The sequence below is a fragment of the Astatotilapia calliptera genome, chromosome 3, assembly GCF_964374335.1.
Source record: "Astatotilapia calliptera chromosome 3, fAstCal68.1, whole genome shotgun sequence".
Lineage (NCBI taxonomy): Eukaryota > Metazoa > Chordata > Actinopteri > Cichliformes > Cichlidae > Astatotilapia > Astatotilapia calliptera.
In genome coordinates this window covers 62,353,345-62,373,973 of record NC_137424.1, presented here as the reverse complement: position 1 = coordinate 62,373,973, position 20,629 = coordinate 62,353,345, and the positions used below count along the sequence as shown (strand labels likewise).

Sequence of the window (20,629 nt, the reverse complement as noted above, 5' to 3'; positions counted from 1 at the left end):
ATCTCCTGGAGCATACTTTTGCAGCTACAGGCATTTGCAAACTGTTATTCGAACTCATAGCCTAAACATGAGCCCAACTATTGTCTCTGTGTGTGTGTGTGTGTGTGTGTGTGTGTGTGTGTGTGTGTGTCGACCTCCAACGCACTCAGCCTCACCCCTCCCGTTGGCGCTTCTAAATAATCTTAACTAAAAGTATGTGTGATCTATTGAATAAATGTTTTACCAAAATGCCCCTACTCAAGGCTTAATAAAAGAATGTAAAATATGTGTTGTGTAAGCGTGTTCTTTCCATAGTTCAACATCCCTTACACCATGTATTGTCTGATCATAGCGCCAAACAAAGTTCACGACCTTCAACCACTTAACTGAGCTTCAACTCTTTAAATAAGCACAGAAAAGCAAAGTGTATATAAAATGATTACAACTACACCTGTAATGAAAAGGTTAGTACGCGATTATGATAACACCAGTAACACAAATTATAACATAATGGCAACAGCTTCAATCAATGTTTTTGATGAGAATAAGAATTAATGCAATGATTAATGATAATGACTACAAAATTAATTATGATGATTATGAATAGTAACAGTAAAATAATGTCTTTAATTCCACACTGGACATTGAAGGGAGTGCCAGTTTATGACTTTGATAACTAGAGGTGCACTCCCCCCCCCCCCCCCCCCCCCCTCACTTATCTGTAGAAATAACTTTCAAAGGCTTTTATTGTAATATATCATATAGACGGGGGGGAAATCACATTACGGTATTGACTGATTAAGACTTTCTCACCAAGCATCAATAGACTAATTAATATGTTCTTAGAAAAAAAAATTGTCTTGCTACAGAACCTTGGTGACAACAAAAAATGTTTTCCTTCCCTCTACTTTTTGAAAATTCTATACATTGATGCAACAGTTGTTATTCCCTTTGCAATTTGCACTTGTGGACATTTTCTTCCTCAGTTGTTCCAAGGCTGACCTTTTCTTAATACTAACAGCAGCAGAGCGACCCATAAAACTGTGCCAACAGTCCTTATGAGGAGGTAGAGGAGAACAGGAAGCTGATCATAACAAAGGAGCGTCACCATGTGATAATCTGTAAAAACAACAACACTCGTACTTAATATTTCCAAAATGTCCAATTTTGTGTTTGTTTGTTTTTGTTGTTGTTGTTGTTGTTTTTCCAAAGATGGCCTTAACATTTGTGTAGCCAATAGGACATGACTATTGGCTCTTCAAAGGCTCTTCTGCATCTCTTTCCAGACCCAGAAGCTATGTTGTGCTGTCACTGCTGGTGTGTAGTAGCTCCACCACCCCACTAGGGGAAGGAGCTGGGCTTGTTAACCCAAGTGTGTGCAGTTAAAACAATAAGAATTAGAATGGCAGCAGTGGGCAGATTAAAAGTTCTAAAGTTATTTTCTCTTAAAGCATGGAGAATATATGCCTCTAGCATACTATGAGTTTATGTTAAATAAGGGACATAAAGTAGATTTTTGGACTGTCATGTTGTCAGGCTGCAAATGCTGATGACAGGAATAGGAATTTCCATAATGTGTTAGCATTTAGTGACTGGAAAAAAAGCCAACTTTTTTTACTATTTTCTGACAGTTATGTTAACCTGACATTGAGATAAGGTTTTAAACTATGTTGTGTAATATAAAAGACCACAATTTATGCCATTTCTCGTGTTTTGCAGTTTTAGAGAGACAAAATCTCATTTTGAAGAACTGTTTATCTATCTTGATATTGACATTCAATGAGGGCAGTAAGTACTTATTTTATATACAGTTTAAGTCTCACATCTAAAATGCCTCTAAAAAATACATCCAAAAAAAAGTGCTCTCACCTGTGTTGTCTCTGCTTCTGACAGCCAGCCAGCTCTCAGGTGATTCTCCAACTCCTGAGATTTTGCACTTGTAGAGTCCTTCATGAGACTTGTTGATATTGTGGATGATCAAAGTGCTGGTGGAGATGTTTTTGATAAAGAGGCCATTTTTATAGAAGGATATGGAAGTAGACGCATTGGTAGAAGCTGTCTTGTTTTTACAGCGCAGACTCACATCACAGGAAGTAAAGGACTTTCCAGGATCACAGGACCAGCTAGTATAATTATAACATATGGTATAATTACTACAGCACCCTGGGAAATCGTGTGTTTGAAAGACATAATCCTTTGTCATGTAATTTATAGGTTTTGAGCACTTTTGTGGGCAGAGGAAAAATACTATTACCAGCATTTAATTATGTCACTTACAAGCATTTAACAGATATCACATAATAATCAGAACGTTTAGCAGATTTCTCAACAAGCCTTCTGTTTAGTGGTGTACTAATAAGAATATACTTTTTGCAATCCAATTCAGTAATTTATTCAGCAATATATTTTATTAATATTTTATTCCAACATAGTTGGTGTGAAGCACTCAGAATTTCGTTGTACATTTACAATGACAAAGGACTATTCTATTCTATCCTTTAAATATGCATGTTAGTGAACGCAGGTACAGTAAACTTACGTGTAATGGTGATGTTGACAGTGTTGCTTTTCTTTCCATCTCTGCTCTCACACCAGTACTGCCCACTGTCTCCCATAAAAACATGTTTGAAGATGCAAATGTACCCACTGAAAACTCCCCAACTAGTCCCACATGCTGTACTTTCGGTTGGCACCTTCCTCATTAGTCTCCATCCAGGAGACACGTCAAACTCCTTACAGTTAAAAGACAATGTGCTGTATTCATAGTGCTGAGAAGTGTTTGGAACAACATGAGGAAAAGCTGCATTGAACAACAACGAGGGAGACAGGACCATTAAATATGCACCAAGTGAAAATTGTCAAACCAAAACCCACAATCCCGGCTAATGTTATTCATGCAAAATAATTATATTTATTTTCACTTACAAACTCTTTGAGCATCACAAACATCCCAAACTTGTGTCACCAGCAGCAGCCACATATTTATCACTGAAGAAAAAAACGAAAAAAAAATGCATTAAAAATAAGTGATAAGGAAAACTCAATTTGATCCCTTCAGTAAGATGATGTTGTGGCTTTGTTACACTTTGGAGGGCATTTTGAATATATTCTTTGCTAGGAATCAGAAAAAGGGAAAAAAAAATCTTATGCTATGGCTTATGTTAAATAAGTAACATTAGATTATTTTTTTATACTGTTTTAACAGTAAGCACCTGCAGTACCTCCACAGCCCACCTGCAGGCACCGCCCACACTTTCGGAACCACTCGTATAAAATTTAAAGTATAAATATATTTATTAAGCTGATCATATCAGTGCATCTAGATGAGGTAGATAGATGAGATGTTTCAGTCATACTGTAGCAATCATGTTCCATAGCTGGTTTTGGAACTAGAGGAAATGGTTTAGGAAAAGGAGGTGTTGCTCGCTTAGACTGATGTCCTTGACCCGGATACACATGGATGGATGGATTTGTTAAACTAATATTAATAAATGAAAATAATGAATAGATAATTAGTATTGCAGCACAGTGATGCAGTGGTTAGCACTGTTGCCTGAGTTCAGTTCCATCATCAGGCCAGGGCCTTTCTGTGTGGAGTTTGCTTGTTGTCTGTGTTTGTGTGGATTCTTTCCAGGTACTCCGGCTTCATTCCACAGTACAAACACATGTAGTTAGTGGGGCTAGGTTAACTGGTGATTTTAAATTGCATATAGGCATGAATGTGAATGGTTGTCTGTCTCTCTTTGTTAGCTCTGCGACAGACTGGCGACTTGTCCAGGGTGTACTTTGTTTTTTGTCCTAAGACAGCTGGGACAGGCTCCAGCACCCCTATGACCCTGAGTTGGATAAGTGGAGTAGGATGGATAACTACTAGTATTACCTTACTGAATCTTTATTCTTGTCTTTCTTTACACTTGTACTTTGATCTATATTAAGACATATTTAAATTTTAGACTCTACAGGATTTAAAAAGTCATGACCCTGGTAGTCATTGAATAGTTGTTACTAAAGCAATTTCAGAGCCTCTTTTCACACAGCTCTGGCAGTATCGTGGTTATAGTGCAGATAGTTTCTCAGGCTGAAACACTAACATTAAAAAAGATTGAACGAGTATAGTAATATGAATATAGAGACAATGTGTGGTGTGGAAACTTTGCAAAGGTCTTGACTAGCATTTCTGACAATGTGCTCACCACACAAATTTGCATCCCTTCATATCAGACTTTATGTGCTATCATACTCTGCTTTGCATTTAGTCTCAATGCTGCAATAGACAGGAGTCTTCACCAAAATCATCTAAATGCCTTTTTTTTTTCTAGAAAAATTAGAGTTTAGCTCACATTTGGAGATTCTGATACTTGTAAAATTAATGCGAAGGAATACTGAAACTCTTCTGGTGAAACTTTACGTTTAATACCAACATGATGATTCATCAAAGTGCTGTCAGCACCAGAAATAATTACAGCTTCTAGATAACATGCATGAAAAAGCAGCTGCACCCCCTGAACTCCAAATAAAATGAATTAAAAAAACAAAACAAAAATTATATCAAATGCTTTTTGTCAAGTTTGTAAAGTCAGGTAAAATCATACTACTCTACATTGCTGACTATTTCCTTGTGGATATTTTAATAGTTTTAGGAAAATTGAAGGTATTGGAGATAAAACCAGCTTTAGCACGCCTGTAAAATTTAGTAGGCATAAGTAGTTATATACTTTGGAACAACAGTTTGGCGAATCCGCCGAGTAATTTAAATTTTTGTATTTTAATTTAAATGTTTTCAATATCACTGATGCTTCCTTCTGTAAACATAACTCAGGTTTTCATGACACTGACTTTTCCCTCAGCTAAAGGAAAACTGGAACGTATAACAAACTCAATACTTACACAGTCGAACACAGAAAAGTGGAACCTCCATGTTGTCTTGCTGACAGAATTTCAGACCAATAAAGTGTTTAGCATAACTGAAGACCACTTCTTCCTGTTTGACTGCTGAAGTATAGAGGCGTTATCTTTCTACTTATGAGGCCTTATCCTGTGGTTGGATCTCGTACTTATACCTGTTCAGCCCAAAATCACCTCAGTAGGCCTTTAAAGGGCTGAAGTACTACAAACTAACTAAAGCATCATAATCCTTTAGTACTGAATTCAATGTGTAATTGCAAATCATATCATGTCACTTGGTTGTCATAGCTCATACATTATAGCTCACAGTGGATTCGTGCTGTTAATAACATACAAAATGATCCAGTGACCTCTACAGGGCATAGTGTTTAACAACAGTCTTTCTGGGGTTCCTACTAAAATGACAACTGTGAAACTGGTTGCTAAACATGATTTTAAATGGTGCACAACTTCTTTGCTTTGCTGCTTTTTTTGAACTGTATGTATGCCTAAAGTACACATTTATTCATCAGTCACTTACAAATTAATGTCACCCATATCAGTTTGGACAGGACGATTCAAAAGCATTTTAACAACTTTATATTCTAACTTTGTAAATAAATAAAATTAAAAATTCAAAGCATTTGCCATTTGAACTATATGGATATGGTCTTACTGTAAGACATATTCTGTTTGAGCTCATTTATTGACATGTACACTTAGATCTATAATATGTTTTTTTTTTCATCCCTAAATTTGGATATTGTGTATTCTGCATTTGTAAATTTTGTATTTATAAGACTGAGAGAATATAACAAAAGCTAAAGTTAGTATCCGGTTTAATGGTTACATTTTAACTTGAAGGTGATGCTTCTACATTATTTTACTGTGTCATGGTTACATGCAAATATGCGTGGTTATCTTAAACTAAACCAACTGCAAAAAGTGATGTAGTTGAAAGGAGGACTCTGGAAGGACTGCAGTGGGTAAGTAACTGTTCATTTCTAACTAAACATTATAATTTGTAGCAACCAAATTTTACCAACTTTTGCCCAACTCAAAATTTGTGTCTGATCTGTCAAACAATTGCAAGTAAGCACACATGGATGTATATAGGACACTGTATATGGAATGCAGTAAAAGTTACTTAATAGTTGTAAAATGCTATATTCAGATAGATTAAGACGGATGAAACACTTTAAGATAGTTTTTCAAGCTTTAAGCTGCATAGATTTATATAAACATGGCTAAACTATTTTCTTGTTTCTAACAACCCAATGGTGTGTCACGATCCTGGGTCTTTTGACCAGGCGTTTTGAGTTTAAGTTTATTTGGAGGTTTATAGTTTATGTTTAAGTTCACTGGGTTTTCTAAGTTCATTTGTTTTTTAACTTCCCCCTTGTGTTTTCAACCCCTGTGTTAAGTCCCCCTTTGTCCTTTATGTGTTTCATGTCTTTTGTTGTCAAGTTCATGTTGTCATGTCTGCGTTTCATCATGTTTCCTGTTTTATTTTGAAGAGGTCCTGTGTTCCTGTGTTGTGTTTAGTTTTACGGTTCCCCTGTGATGTTGTTCTGTGTCAGCTGTTTCTTTTCCCCATGTGTTCCCACTTCCCTCATTATCCTCCTGTATGTATTTAGTCCGTGTGTTTCCAGTCATTACTTGTCAGGTTGTTTGCTAGTCCACGTCGTGTTTCCAGGTATCCATGCAAGGTCTTCATGTTCAAGGTTTTTTCATGTTTTAATTTTAGTTCACCCAGTTAAGGTTATTCTTTAGTTTCACACATGCCGTTTGTTTGTATCTATTTTTGCCAGCCTTAATAAATGGCTCGTTTTTTGTTAATCCACGTTACGTTTCACATTCTGTTTTGGTCTGCACTTCAGTCCTTTTTTTTACTATACATACAGTCTGCCTCAGCCATACTGTGACATGGTGTAAATTCTAATTACATAAAGGGTTAAATATCCTTATCAGAAATGCTTTGATATATATATATATATATATTTATTTATTTATTTATTTCTAAAATTTAAAAAAAGGAATTTATTTGTTTTTCAGAATCCAGAATGTGTTTTCTGTAGAATGAATTCTGCTTTAAACACCCATTTGGTGCTGTTATTGATGGTGTTTGCCCAACTACCTTCTTCCTTTACTAAAGGTAACTAAATGAATCCACAAAGTTATCTTGAAGCATTTTGTTTGTAAAGGCAAATATGAATGTCAGTCGCAGTTTTTAGATTCGTTTCATTTGCAAAGCAGTGGCTACCAGGCCACTGTTATCACATTCCACTGTTCTCATATTTAATTTTAAATCTTCAAAGATAACTATTCATGATCGCACACTTTCTGTCACCCAACTCTAACTCTACAGTCTCTAAACCAAAAAAAAAAATTATTATTTTTCTTTCTCCTGTCTCAGGTACCATTCAGGTAATTGGTTCATCTCACCCAATAGTTGCTTTAGTGGGTGATGACATCATACTGCCATGCTATTTGAACTCCTCAATAAGTGCCTTAGACAAGACGGTGGAGTGGACAAAATACAAGCTGGATCCCAGATTTGTTTATGTGTGGCGTGATGGTGGTGAACTGGAAAGCAAAAAGAATCCCTCCTACAAAGGAAGAACAACGGTATCCCTTCATAAATTAAAGCATGGAGACATTTCACTGAATCTGTCTAAAGTGAGACTTTCTGATAGGGGAAGATATAGATGCTTCCTTCCAGATATGGGTGAAACTTTACTGGAGCTCATTGTTGGTAAGAAATATCTGATATTTATCAATCAAAGAAGTGGTTTAAGCTTAAACTCAAATACAAAGTATCGCCAGACATTAGCATTATATAACCGAAAAGTAGTTTCTATTCATATTAAAAAAGTCTGTAAATGTGCAGCCAAATCGATCTCTTATTTGGAGTTCCTCTTAATGAAATCATGGTGCACTCTGCCAAAGGAATATTGTGTGCTTCATCTTAGGGGCTGTATCCCTACCTGTAATATTGCGTGTTCAAAAAGCCAAGACTGGAGTTGCATTACAATGTGAGTCTGCAGGCTGGTATCCAGAGCCTGAGCTGCTGTGGTTGGACGGTGAGGGAAACCACCTCTCTGCTGGACCTACAGAGACCCTCAGAGGTCCTGATGACCTCTTTACTGTCAGCAGCAGAGTGACTGTGGAGAAGAGACACAGCAACAACATCACCTGCAGAGTCCAACAGAGGAACACCAACCAGACCAGAGAGACGCACATCCACATTTCTGGTAAAAACATGATGAAACTCAGGTCACATAGTGAACATGCACATCCATACAGTGTGGTCATGTCCAAACACAATGTTTACTCAGAACATGCGACTAGAAAGGCAACACAATTTTTGGTCCTGCTTTTGGTGATATTTGAAGCAAATCCCTTTTATTGTCTTTATTCTTTAAAATATTGGCAAAAATATAGGTCATATAAAAAAGAAATCAAATACACATATACAACTGTTGATTGTGTTATTGGGATGTGATTCATTATTTTCTGTTTTACTGTTTCAGATTATTTTTTCACGACCCCGCCAAATCCTGCAGTTTGTGTCAGTCTGCTTACTCTCTTTGTTATTTCACTTTTCTGCATTGTTCTGGTGATCTTTGTTTGCTGGATACAGAGAAGGAAAAAGATCAGTAAGTTGTATGCAAAATAATTTAAAAATTGTTTTTTTTTCTCGCAGCTCAGTGATTGATTTACAGTGAAGTGATGAATAAGAGTACTCAGACCTGTTCTTTAGTATCAAGAAAATCTCAACATGATGCTGCAGTAGTACACAATAATAAAACAGTCCACTCAGAACTGGCCAATTAAAGAAGTTTTTCATGTCTTCTTAGGATCACATTTGAATGCAATATACTTTAAGATGTCTTTTGTGAGTCTTAACGTTGTGGATGACCAGATTGTGTATTATCAACCCAAACAGATTTTTTCTAAAACAACAAGCAGTAAAGTGAAAAAAAAAAAGAGGCTGACAAATTTATTACACCACCAAATGTCCTGTTTTCTTATACAGGAAGAAAGAGGTTTCTGCCTTCCTCTTTACAATACTTTGTTTCCTCTTGTCATAAACCATTGCTCCTGTCAGCTCAAGCTGCTCTTGCAAAATGACTCATTTTATATACTTTGTTGTAGTAGCATTTATCACAAAGGCAGACCAAAGGTATTTTTCAAAGGCAAACCTGGAGAATGAGGAGCGGCTCAAATGCCACAGCATACAAGTAACTATTGTTTAAAGTAAAGACTAATCTAAAGTAAATATCCTTTTTTTTTTTTTTTTTTTTTTTTTAATAGAATAGAATTCAACTTTATTGTCGTGTCACAGGTACAAGGGAACGAAATGCAGTTTGCATCCATCCAGAAGTGCTTTAGCCATGATATAGATATATTACAATATATATTAGCAATAATATAGACAGAAATGGGTCTGTTGTAGGTATGAGGGTACAAAATATGGGCCTATTATGGGTATGTTATAATGTACACGGTATGAAGGTACCGTGCACATTATATGCTATAACTATAAGTATGTGCAGGCTGTAGTGGTGTACAAGCTATGTAGAGGCCATGAACAGGATATAAATATGAAAAACTATACAGAAATGTGAACTATGCAAGTTATAAACAGTTGTAGAATTAAAATTATCGTATTGTACAGAATGATTATTTATACAGAATTATACAGTAGTGCAGGTAAGATAAGTGAAATATGTGGATAATTCCTGCAGAGGCTATATAAAGTGCTAGTGGTTGTGAGTGGTGGTTCAGTCCATGTTATTATTGTGTGTATGAGGGTACAGTTGTCCATTATTTGTTTTTGTCCATTGTGGGCGTGTGTATGTTCAGTCCATGTGTTTAATGTGGGTCAGATGTCAGGAGGCAGAGTTCAGGAGTCTGACAGCTTTGGGGAAGAAGCTGTTCCGGTACCTGGTGGTCTTAGTCCGGAGGCTCCTGTAGCGCCTCCCAGAGGGCAGGAGGGTGAAGAGTCCATGTGATGGGTGACTGGGGTCTTTGATGATTTTCCCAGCCCTTTTCAGACACCGCTTCCTGTAGATGTCCTTTGTGGCAGGAAGTGGTGCTTCGGCGATGCGCTGGGCAGTTTTCACAACTCTCTGCAACGCCTTCCGGTCCGAGGCAGAGCAGTTCCCGTACCAAACTGTTATACAGTTGGTCAGGATGCTCTCGATGGTGCAGCAATAGAAGTTCACCAGGATGTCTGAGGACAGGTGGTTCTTCCTCAGAGTCCTCAAGAAGAAGAGGCGCTGGTGAGCCTTCTTGACCCGCTTGGAGCAGTTGGTCGTCCAGGTGAGATCCTCGGAGATGTGGACTCCCAGGAACTTGAAGCTGCTCACACGCTCCACAGCCGTCCCTTTAATGTAGATGGGTGGATGTGGGTCAGCATTCCTCCTGTAGTCCACAATGAGCTCCTTGGTCTTCTCGGTGTTAAGCAGCAGGTTGTTTGTGTCGCACCACTCAGCCAGACGATCTATCTCCTCCCTGTAGGCGGCCTCATCGTTGTCACTGATGAGGCCAGTCACCTTGGTGTCATCTGCAAACTTTTTAATTTATTTTTTTATTATTTTTTTTTGGCCTGTCCCGTTTGGCTCTTTTGCCATCAGAATTCATCTGATGGCTAAAGTAAATATCCTTTCTCTGTGCACAGGAATTCAGACAAACCACGCTGTAGCTCAGATGGAACAAGACTGAGACAAGCAGAGCCAAAAGAAGAAATGGAGACTCATAAGATGTTGGAAAAGAGAAGACAAGAGAATTAATCAGTGACAGTATGCTTTCATATAGTGTGTTTATTTCAGAACCTTTCGTCTTTCAGCTGCACCATTTAGGGAGTGATCATCTGTGTCCATCTATTTCTGTCTCTATCCTACTCTGTCACACCAACCTTCTGCACATCCACCTTCGCTACATCCATAAATCTTCTCTGTCTAATTCACTGAGCTGTTTCGTCCGACCCATTACTTGACATACTTCTTGAGGCAAACTTTACACATCTGTAGCAATGGGATTGAAAACACATGAATTCAAAAAGTAAGAGCTGTGGCTCAATACTTTTCCATATAATTTACTATGAAAGTAAAAACCACCACTCAGTAGACTGCATGCTTAAACAGCAGTTTATTTGAGTTTTGATTTATTTTCTTGCTAATACATATAGAAAAATATTTAAGCAGTTAAATGTGCTTTGGTATTTGCTATACATAAGGACGAAAAGGCAGTACATCCTGTAAGATACAGACCATATCATAAACATTAAGTGGTAACCATGAAGAGATTTTTAATGTAAAAATTCAGAGAACGAATAATCGTTTTGAGAAGTTAATAGATATATATATATATATATATATATATATATATATATATATATATATATATATATATATATATATTCTGCTTTGCAAACATCAACAGCCACAGTCATATTCACTCACATATTCAAGTTAGTCTTTTTTTTTTTGTTTCTTTTTTAAGGTAGTTGCAGAAATAAAATAATTTTTGAGTCTCTCGCATTGTCAAAATGCAATGCAAATGTATTTCAAACAAAAATACATTAAATGTAATAAAATAAAAGAACAACAGTAAAACTGTAGTAACCAAACTTATAAAAGTGTTTATGTGCTTGATGGTGATTTCTTGTTGATTATGATTGATTCATCAATCTATGAGTTCTTTTTTGGTCCGAGTTTCCCACAGTGAAGGAGTCCCACAAGCAGTATCAGCAGAGCTACCATCACAATAGTTAGGATGACCCGCAAAAGGAGGAGGAGGTGAAAGAATTGGTCCGAACAAAAACATGCCTCTCTGGGAAGCCCTGCAACGACACCACGTCATCATATGTCACACAAAACTCATTTACATGTTTTTCTTTTTACTTCTTACCATTTTGTCTTCTTGGGACACATTAAACTTCTCTTACTGTAATCCCAGGGGTAGGGTTAATTTTATGTATAGGGTCATTTAAGAAAATAAAGCTTAAACTGTATGCCATGACAGACAACAAATGTGTAGACAATTTATCCAAATTTCTCTGATGTTTTAAAGCAACAGTATTACAAAATACAACTCAAGAGTTCAATATAAGTGCTGTAAGTAGCTATTTATGGTTAAACAGACACAACAATCAAGCACAAAATCCTTATTTTGATATTTTGAATCATGTTTATGTGTCACCTCTAACAGACAGCCATTTTTCTGATGATTCTCCTACTCCAGATATTGTGCACTTGTAAAGTCCTTCATGACTCATGTAGACTTGGTGGATGGTCATGTTTCCCACAGAGCTGGTCCCAATGAAGAGGCCATCTTTATAGAAGACAGCTGGAAGGTTTGCAGATGTCTCGTTTAGGCAGCTCAGAACCACAGTTTCCCCCTCCATCACAGGATGAGCAGGGCTCTCCAGGGTCACCGTGATATCTGATTAAAGTAGAGTTTATGAATATTTTATAGTCACTGGGTCTTTTACTGAGTCTTATCAACACATTGTTTTTATTTTGAAGAGAGGGCTTGTGTCTATATTATATGTTTTATGTTTATTTTCTTGTGTATGATTTTCTTCTGTTCCTGTTAGTTCTGTACTATATTATTTGAGATCTTCAGTCTAGTCATCAATGACTTCTTCCTGTATGAGTTTTCTTCCTGTTCCCTCAGTCTTCTCTTTGTGTTTTTGGCTTCTGCTTCTGTTTCAAGTCTGTGTCTCCATTTTCCCCATTTGTGTGTGTGTGTGTGTGTGTATGCACTGGCCTATGGAAGACCTATGCAAAGGACTTTTCACCAGGTGTGTGAGTTTCAGAGTCAGACAGCTGGTAGCGATCAAACACCTGTCCTGATGATCTCATTTGGCAACTTCATAACGAAGCAGCAGTGGCTCAGGCTTTTCTGGATCATTTCCCTGAAAGCAGTTTCTAAAGCACTACTGCTGCAGTTTTTTGAAATTATTGTGAAGTTATTTTCACCAGTCTGTCACTTTGTGCAAGATTTGGAGTTTATGAGACATCAAGTGGTGAGACTGACTGGATTCTGTGAGAAAACTGACATTGTCTCAATTTAAGCCCTGTGGAAACTGGACCTTCCAACTGCTCTGACTTTTTTGAACTCTTTTGCTGTTCACTGTGTATAAATGCATGTGAGTGAGAGTCTGGCCTCTATTTACGTCACACTGAAAATGACTGTTTAATTAACAACTGTGACACGGTACTATGAGACACAGCACAAACCAAAACTAAACACACTGAAAATCTTTAAAGAGGCAAGACAGATTATCAGTGTATCTATTATGTAATACAGCATTTTCCATAATTTTTTATGTGGATTAGGAATTTGATGCAGTCAGCATTTTTATAGATGGTAAAGGTTGTGCTTTCTTTTGTTAAATAGGTAAGATATGTATGTATGAAGTAGTGTAAAAAAGACAAAAAGAAGTGTAAAAAAATGATTCAAATTCTCTCTAAATTCAGGGTAATCATCAGAACGTTGCCGAAATCTTCATTGGCAGTTTCATTTGCTGTAACTTTAAAATGTTTCTATTTGTGACTCACCTGGGATCTAATAGTTCCTTGCAAAAACAAAACAAACTCAAAACAAAACAATGAAGAGTTTGTTTTTGTTTTTATTTTTTTTCCAAAATTGTTTTGCAGTGAAATTACTGCATGTGAACCATGAAATGATAAGGCTTAACAGGAGGGTTTAGAGCAGCAGTCCCCAACCTTTTTTGCGCCACGGACCGGTTTATGCCCGACAATATTTTCACGGACCGGCCTTTAAGGTGTCGCGGATAAATACAACAAAATAAAACTAGTACCTGTACCGAAAAAAAGAAGATTTATTCATAACACACGTGAAAAGACCCAGGAAAAACCGAGTTAACGATAAAAACGATAACAAAATAACGCTGAAAACCGATAAAAACCCTGGAAACCATACATTTCACACCTGAGCCTTAACTCTCGCGGCCCGGTACCAAACGACTCACGGACCGGTACCGGTCCGAGGCCCGGGGGTTGGGGACTGCTGTTTAGTTTATAAACTACAGAAGATGAACATTAATGAGTATTACCTTCTTGGTTTTGTTCTTCCAGAGTCTTATTTATCACAATCAACCAGCTTTCTGGTGATTCTCCAGCTTCCAAGATGGTACACTTGTAGAGCCCTTCATCAGATTTGGAAACATTGTGGATGGTCATTTTCCCAGAATAGCTGGTCCCAATTTTTAAGTCATTTTTATAGAAATCAGCTATTTGGTTTAGAGAAGCTCCCTTCTTTCTACAGTACAGGTTGATAGTTTTCCCCTCCATTACAGGTACAGCAGGACTCTCCAGGATCACAGAACCAACTGAAAAAAGAAAAAAAAAAGAGAAATTGAAGCAGAGATAGTTATCATGAGTGACAAAAAGACTATCTACAAGTTCTAAAATAGGAGCTATAACAAAATACAAACTTATTAATTGTACAATGAAAAAAAAAACAGTGTTTAATAAATTGTTGTAGATGTTATTCATAGGTTCACAGCATTTCCAAGCAGAATATTTGTGTATTTTAAGAGTCTGTCTAATTTAATCTGCTTTACAAACCCCACAAGAAGCCTTCTTGCACTGGCATCACACTTACAATATTTATCACAGACAAGAAAGCAAATATGTGTTGCTGGGGCATCGTCAATAACCAAATGTGATTATTGACGCTGCTTACTTTACTAATAACATTCAAACAATATATATAAATGCAATAAATGAAGTTCACTAAACGTGCAATTTGACTTAACATTGGGATAATTTATTCAAAATAAGTACATTTTTAGCACTGCCTCAAATTGGAAGATTGAATATTTAAAGGAAATGTCTTGGAATTCTGCAACACTTAATGAATGTAATACTATTGTACGGGAATGAACTGATCAGACCAGCAATTTATGGTTCCGGTTAAATTTTGATAGAATCTTTCTGAATTTTTCTGCATTTAGTAATAAAGTTGTAAAACTTGGCAAAGGGGAGCTGTATTCAATAATCAATAAAGCTATCCTACAAGATGTAACAATTGGAGATGTGTACTTGTAATTTTTTAATATGCCCTTCACTTTATCATCACTTGCTGGCCACAACTGAGTTGGTTATTTGATGATTTACTTCTGATTTCATTATTCTTCCATCACCATTCTTGAATATATTGTCGGTCTTTTTAAATTAAATTCTTTAGATGCTGTAAACTTACTAGTGACAGTGATGCTGAGAGCATTGCTCTTCCATCCTTCTTCATCTTCACACCAGTATTTTCCAGTGTCAGTTTCAAAAGCATTATTTATGGTGCAGTTCACTGTTGGCGTCACTGTGTAATTTGTACATGTTGGAATGAAATCTTCAATATTTCTTACCCCTCTCCATTTAGCCTGGTGATTTAAACCATCACAGCTAAAAGAGATGGACTCATACTCAAAGAACTGCAGTCTGGTTGGGAAGACAGTAAGAATATCTGGATCTGAAAAAAGAAAAAAAAAGAGCATATGAAATTAAGGTTTTTATTTAATTATCCACAATTCTTATATAGTTATACATTTTTTTATTTTTTTATGTCATTATTTTTTTGATCACTCGATACACTTACTGATATCAAATGTCTAATTAGCAGTTTCACTTGAACAACAGTCATTCTTGGACTACCCGTTTCAGATGAACGGCCCAAGTTTAAGAACTTAGTGACACTTTTTTATGGGTAAACAAAACATTGAACACCTCATAATGAATACATGTTACATATATACATACCCATACACATATATTTTGTGCTAAAACACTTTGAACAGTGAATCCCATTTTTTTTGAGAAACTTTAATGATTAAATGATTTGGAATTTAAAAAAAAAATACATGTCCATGAACTAAATTTCTTTTATTTGAAAATTTTAATTAATTTTTAACCACGTGATAATGAAAGATACTCAGCTGTGATAGGGGTTTTGACTGTGGCTTTAGAGCAGTAAGAAATAATTAGCCTTGCAAAGCAGTTCAGCAAAATTCAAATATGCATCTGGTTTTGTAAAACTTAACTTCTCACCAGTTTTTGAAGCGTAACTGTGAGAACAGTGTGCAGTCAAAAGCAAGAACATGTTCGGGACTGGAGGAAAAAGAGAGTAGTACATCAGTCATGCTGTTGATGCTTGGATCCAAAGATATGTGTTAACATAGTAATATCATTGTAATATCATGTATATTATGGCCCAAAGAAACACTTTTTAAGCCCATTTTATGAAATTTAAATAATTCCAGGCACAAAGAAAGTTATTGCCCATGTTGTAAACATTTAATCTCTAACAATTCTTCTTTGATACATTTTTTATGTATAATATATGACAACTATATATTAAGAATAAAAAATAATAATAATTAATTGATGAATTATTGGTGAATAAATATAGGTACACTCAGTACTCACGCAGACAGGTGAAAAATGTTTTCATCTCCATGCTGTCTAGCCTGACTGACCGAGCATCACAGGTCTACAGAAAGACATAACTTATTTCATACTTCCTGTGCAGACTATTTTGGCACATATGTAGGTTTGAGTCAATAACAGTCTTGTTATTTCCGGCGCCATCTTGTGTGGCAGCCTGTCATGGCAGCTCTGCTTATTTGTGAGCTTTTTCTTATTTCCTACTTTTATTCTCGTAACCTTTTAACTTAAGTGGAAGCATTTTCATTCTGTTATCATGCAGTACGGTTTTGTGCTACTTCTGGTAATTTCTCTATCTTTTTTTCAATTTTTTTCACCCGTGTTTGGAAATCCAGAACGTGGCTCCTTTTTTTTTTTTTTTTTAAGGTTCAACTATACACTCTTAGGGGGGGTAAAAAGTTAAAAACCCACACTAGCAAAGAAACTAGAACAAAGGATCTTTTATTTATTTGTCATTGACAGCAATCAAAACTGAGAAAATTGTGCCCACCTGGCTCCAATTGCCACATTTACAATTACTTAAATTTTTTTTATTGTTTTCTTTTTAAATGTTGTGTTTTATAATGTGTTTTATTTTATATTAGTAGATCGAAAGCAAACTCTCTTGGTTGGGAAAAGAAAACACAATGGCGTCATTAATCTTCTAACTTCTCTGCTTCAACCTCAGACATTCCATGTGAGGGTGAAGAGGTGACCCTTATGGATAAGATGGTGAAGGTTTGCTGTGTTTTGGTGATCATGTGCCCCAGTGTGGTAGTGAAACCAGGGAAAAATGCTCTTGTTAAATAAGTCTTGTGCTGTATATGTAGTGATAGGTTTTCAAAAGAGCCAGTAAATTACAGAATGCTAGTAGTGGGTGATATTATATAAATGCTGTCATGAGTTTATGTGAGCATTTTGTCATTTGTAAACTATACATGACATTGATTCTACATTGATGTGATGTTCTACAAAGTGGTTTTAATTTTAAAAAAAAGGAAAAACATTTGTTTGTTTCTTTATTCAACATTTGAACAGTGTTACTTAGTTAGTGCATTTTCAGTAAATGCAAATTATTTACTTGGCAATGCACTTCAGGCATGAATCTAGACCCCCTAAATAAAACATGGGTTACTCAGAACACAGAGAAATATTTTCCCATCAGTTGATCCAACTCCTCCACAGTAGCAGGTGGAATTTCTTTTTTTGACGACAGCTTCTTTTACCTGTCACAATGAATGGTCTGTTTATGTTTTGATCGAGAGCCTTTTTTTTGGGTAGCTAAACAGTAGAAGTCTATCTTATGGCCAACCTCTGGCTGTATCTTGGTCATATTGCCCTGCAAAACCCAGTATGCAGGTTCATCTGTAACAGTCCTTGTGCCACAGATCACCACTGTTACTTCTACTTTAAACAGAAGAGCAGTGACATGGCTGCAGGTCTCCGCGACTCCGGCCGTGACAGGTGCAGTGGTCGGCTTCAACCTTCCCTGTGATGCTCACAATGACCAATGGCTGCAATGCTGGTTCATTGAGTCTTTGAGAGTGCAGGACCTGAAACACACAGACAAAGTTAATTTAAAGACAAGAACTTTAATGAAGCAAGGCCGACATGTGTTTTATCTACTTTCAAATCCATTTATCATAAATGTAACAAAGTAAGCACATACATGCAATTTTTTTCTTTTTATGTATCCATCTATAGTTTATCATAGTATCACTGGTTATATTCTAAATCTGCCTGTTTTTTTTGTTTTGTTTTGTTTTTTGTTTTTTAAACCTGCCAGCAAAAAATGAAGCTAAAGTATGTAATGCAAGGATGTATTCACTGTCAAGATGAAGAAAGCATAAAGTTTGACTTTAAGTGACAATTAGGGACCCCTAATATGATGAGGAGATTCTGCAGGTCATTAATCAATGTATAAAACCAAAAAATAATGTATTTTTAGTGACACAGGACACAAACAAGGAAGCAAGATGTATAATTAGGATTATTTATAATAAATATGAATTAATTTGTTCAATTTCTTTAACCATAGAGAATAACTAAATCCTTCAGGACAATGTCACATCAATGCACTGAACTCACTATGTTATCCATCTAACAGAGCCTCCGCATGTTCTCACTGTAATTTCCCCTCATGAATGAATTTATTAATTAATCTGAATGTTCAGGGTACTCAGTACTCAAGCTTACTTACCTTTGTTTGAATGACGATGTATTCACAACGTAGAGGCTTAAAAATAACCAAATCTTGTATCCTATCCATGGTGAATTGGATGTGCGCCTCCAGAGATTTATAATTACGAAATTGGTTCACCGTGTATGCCCTGACTCCACAGACAAGGTACGAGAATAGATCATGGCAAGTCAATAGCGGTTGGTCTTCAGGATTCTTCTCCACGGCCGTATTTCATATGGGTCCACATTTCCAATGCACACTATTTTTTGCCTTTATTGTCTCTTTACATCCAGACGCAATTTGTCTCTATACCGTCCTTTTTCTTTTGAGATCCTTTTATGTATGGTTCGTAGCAATCTTCCTTCCAACACAGTGTGTTTGTTTTGACTCGTGGCCTGCCAATATGGTGCCATGCTCGCACAATGCACATTGAGGCTTTTGTGTTAAGTCAAGTCCAAAGCCCTATATCCTTTGAACAGAGCCACGGAGGGCTGTGACTGCAGTAACTGCTGCCCTTATCATGCCAGATATTGAAGAAAATAAATGTTCAGAGATATATCTCAGAACAACAAATATGGAGCTGAACACTTCTTCAAAGGAAGTTTCCACCTGATGTTTTGCATGGATAAACCACACCTCTACTAGCCCTTGCAACCTATCCAGTGTGTACAGTATATAAAAGCATTTGGACAATGATGCCATTTTTGTAGTTTTCGCCTCTGTACACCACCACAGTGGATTTTAAATCAAACATTGGATGTGTTATTGAATTGCAGACTTTCAGCTGTAGTTGAATATTGTAGTAATACTTTTGAATACCAAAATTACAGCCGTTTTTATACATTGTATCCCACTCTCAGAGGCACAAAAACGAACATAAATTTTAAGGGGGATGCCGTGGTTTACACTTAGCACTCCCTGATTTGTACTCCTCAAGGTCCTTCTGCATGGCAACGGTCATAAACCTCCAATCAGGGATCTTGTCCTGTGTGAGAAAACCACTCTCTTACAGTTGTTACCAGGGATCTTTATTTTCATGTTAAAGTAAGCTTTGATGGACACAATGAAGTCTCTATTTCTTGTTGACTAGAGCATCCTGTTATTATACACCGTCCTGTCTGAAATTGTGTTCTGTGAGCGTTTAGCAATTTACCTTCAACACTCAACTCTTTCTATCTCTCTTAGTTAACACTTCATAATGCTTGTATCCTTTTATTGAGGAGTATATTAACTATTATGATTATACACTGCGATCAATATTGAAAAGAAACTTTATTAAAAACTTATTTCTAACAGTTGCTGTTCCCTTCTAATTATCCAGAGAAGAAAGGCTTTTAAACATATATTACATACATGTCAGAAATGAATTATGAAATAAACAAACAACTGTTCTAAACCTTTTTTTTTTTTTTTACCTTTTTTTGGCTACTAAAAGTCTTAAACCACTTTGAATCCGGATGACCTTGACCTCAAGGCCAAGTTTAGAGGTCAACTTTTCTAAGAATCTTGAGAATGAAGAGGCAAATTCATATCATAGGTGCATGTACTAAAAATCTCCCATGAGTTCCAGTCCTGGTGAAATGGAACTGGAAATACCATAGGTGCATCCACTAGGATGCTGAGGGGCAGTACTGCTCCTACCAGTATTTCTTAAAGTTACAGCTGTTCATTTTTTTTCTAATATTTTTTCTTGTATTTTTATATTTTATTATGAATTTATTAAGTTTTGCTTGTTTACTTGAGAAACAGAAAATATAACTTCAGTTAGTCAAAAAAAATCTACTTTTTGATTTTTATTGTAGATGTAACTATGTTCAGTATAGGAGATTAAGACCATTAACATGACCAAACAGACACACTTAGCCTACATGGTCCAAGTAGCTTCTTTTTTTCTAAAAGGAGCAATATAATTGCTTCACATAAATGGTGAAAAGAAGACAAAATGATCATTATGCCATAAATAATTGTTCTGTGTTTTCACAGATTAGTTTTTTTAAAATATGTCCTCATTATCATTTAATTACATCTCTTTTCACAAGAGAAAGAAGGGGTTTAATATGTAAACAGAATTTGTATCTGGAAATGAAATTTAATTAATTTTAATTTTCTTTTGTTGAAATCATGAAAC

At 36.2% G+C, this 20,629-nt stretch overlaps 1 protein-coding gene across 1 annotated transcript; it reads left to right on the top strand.

Moving 5' to 3' along the window:
* Positions 1–5,798: 5,798 nt before the first annotated feature.
* On the top strand, positions 5,799–11,219 carry LOC113019627 (butyrophilin subfamily 1 member A1-like). The gene is made up of 6 exons (XM_080293414.1): positions 5,799–5,849; positions 6,919–7,018; positions 7,280–7,618; positions 7,836–8,117; positions 8,397–8,522; positions 10,550–11,219. The coding sequence occupies exons 2-6, from the start codon at positions 6,943–6,945 to the stop codon at positions 10,591–10,593; spliced, it is 867 nt and encodes a 288-aa protein (XP_080149540.1). The 5' UTR covers positions 5,799–5,849; positions 6,919–6,942; the 3' UTR covers positions 10,594–11,219.
* The last annotated feature ends 9,410 nt before the right edge of the window (positions 11,220–20,629 follow it).

What these genes read in the sequence shown, in the direction of transcription:
- LOC113019627 (XM_080293414.1), top strand. Translation starts at nt 6,943, where the DNA reads ATGAATTCTGCTTTAAACACCCATTTGGTGCTGTTATTGATGGTGTTT. An exon ending in TTTACTGGAGCTCATTGTTG is followed by an intron (nt 7,619 to 7,835) that starts GTAAGAAATATC and finishes GCTTCATCTTAG; the next exon opens with GGGCTGTATCCCTACCTGTA. An exon ending in ACAGAGAAGGAAAAAGATCA is followed by an intron (nt 8,523 to 10,549) that starts GTAAGTTGTATG and finishes CTCTGTGCACAG; the next exon opens with GAATTCAGACAAACCACGCT.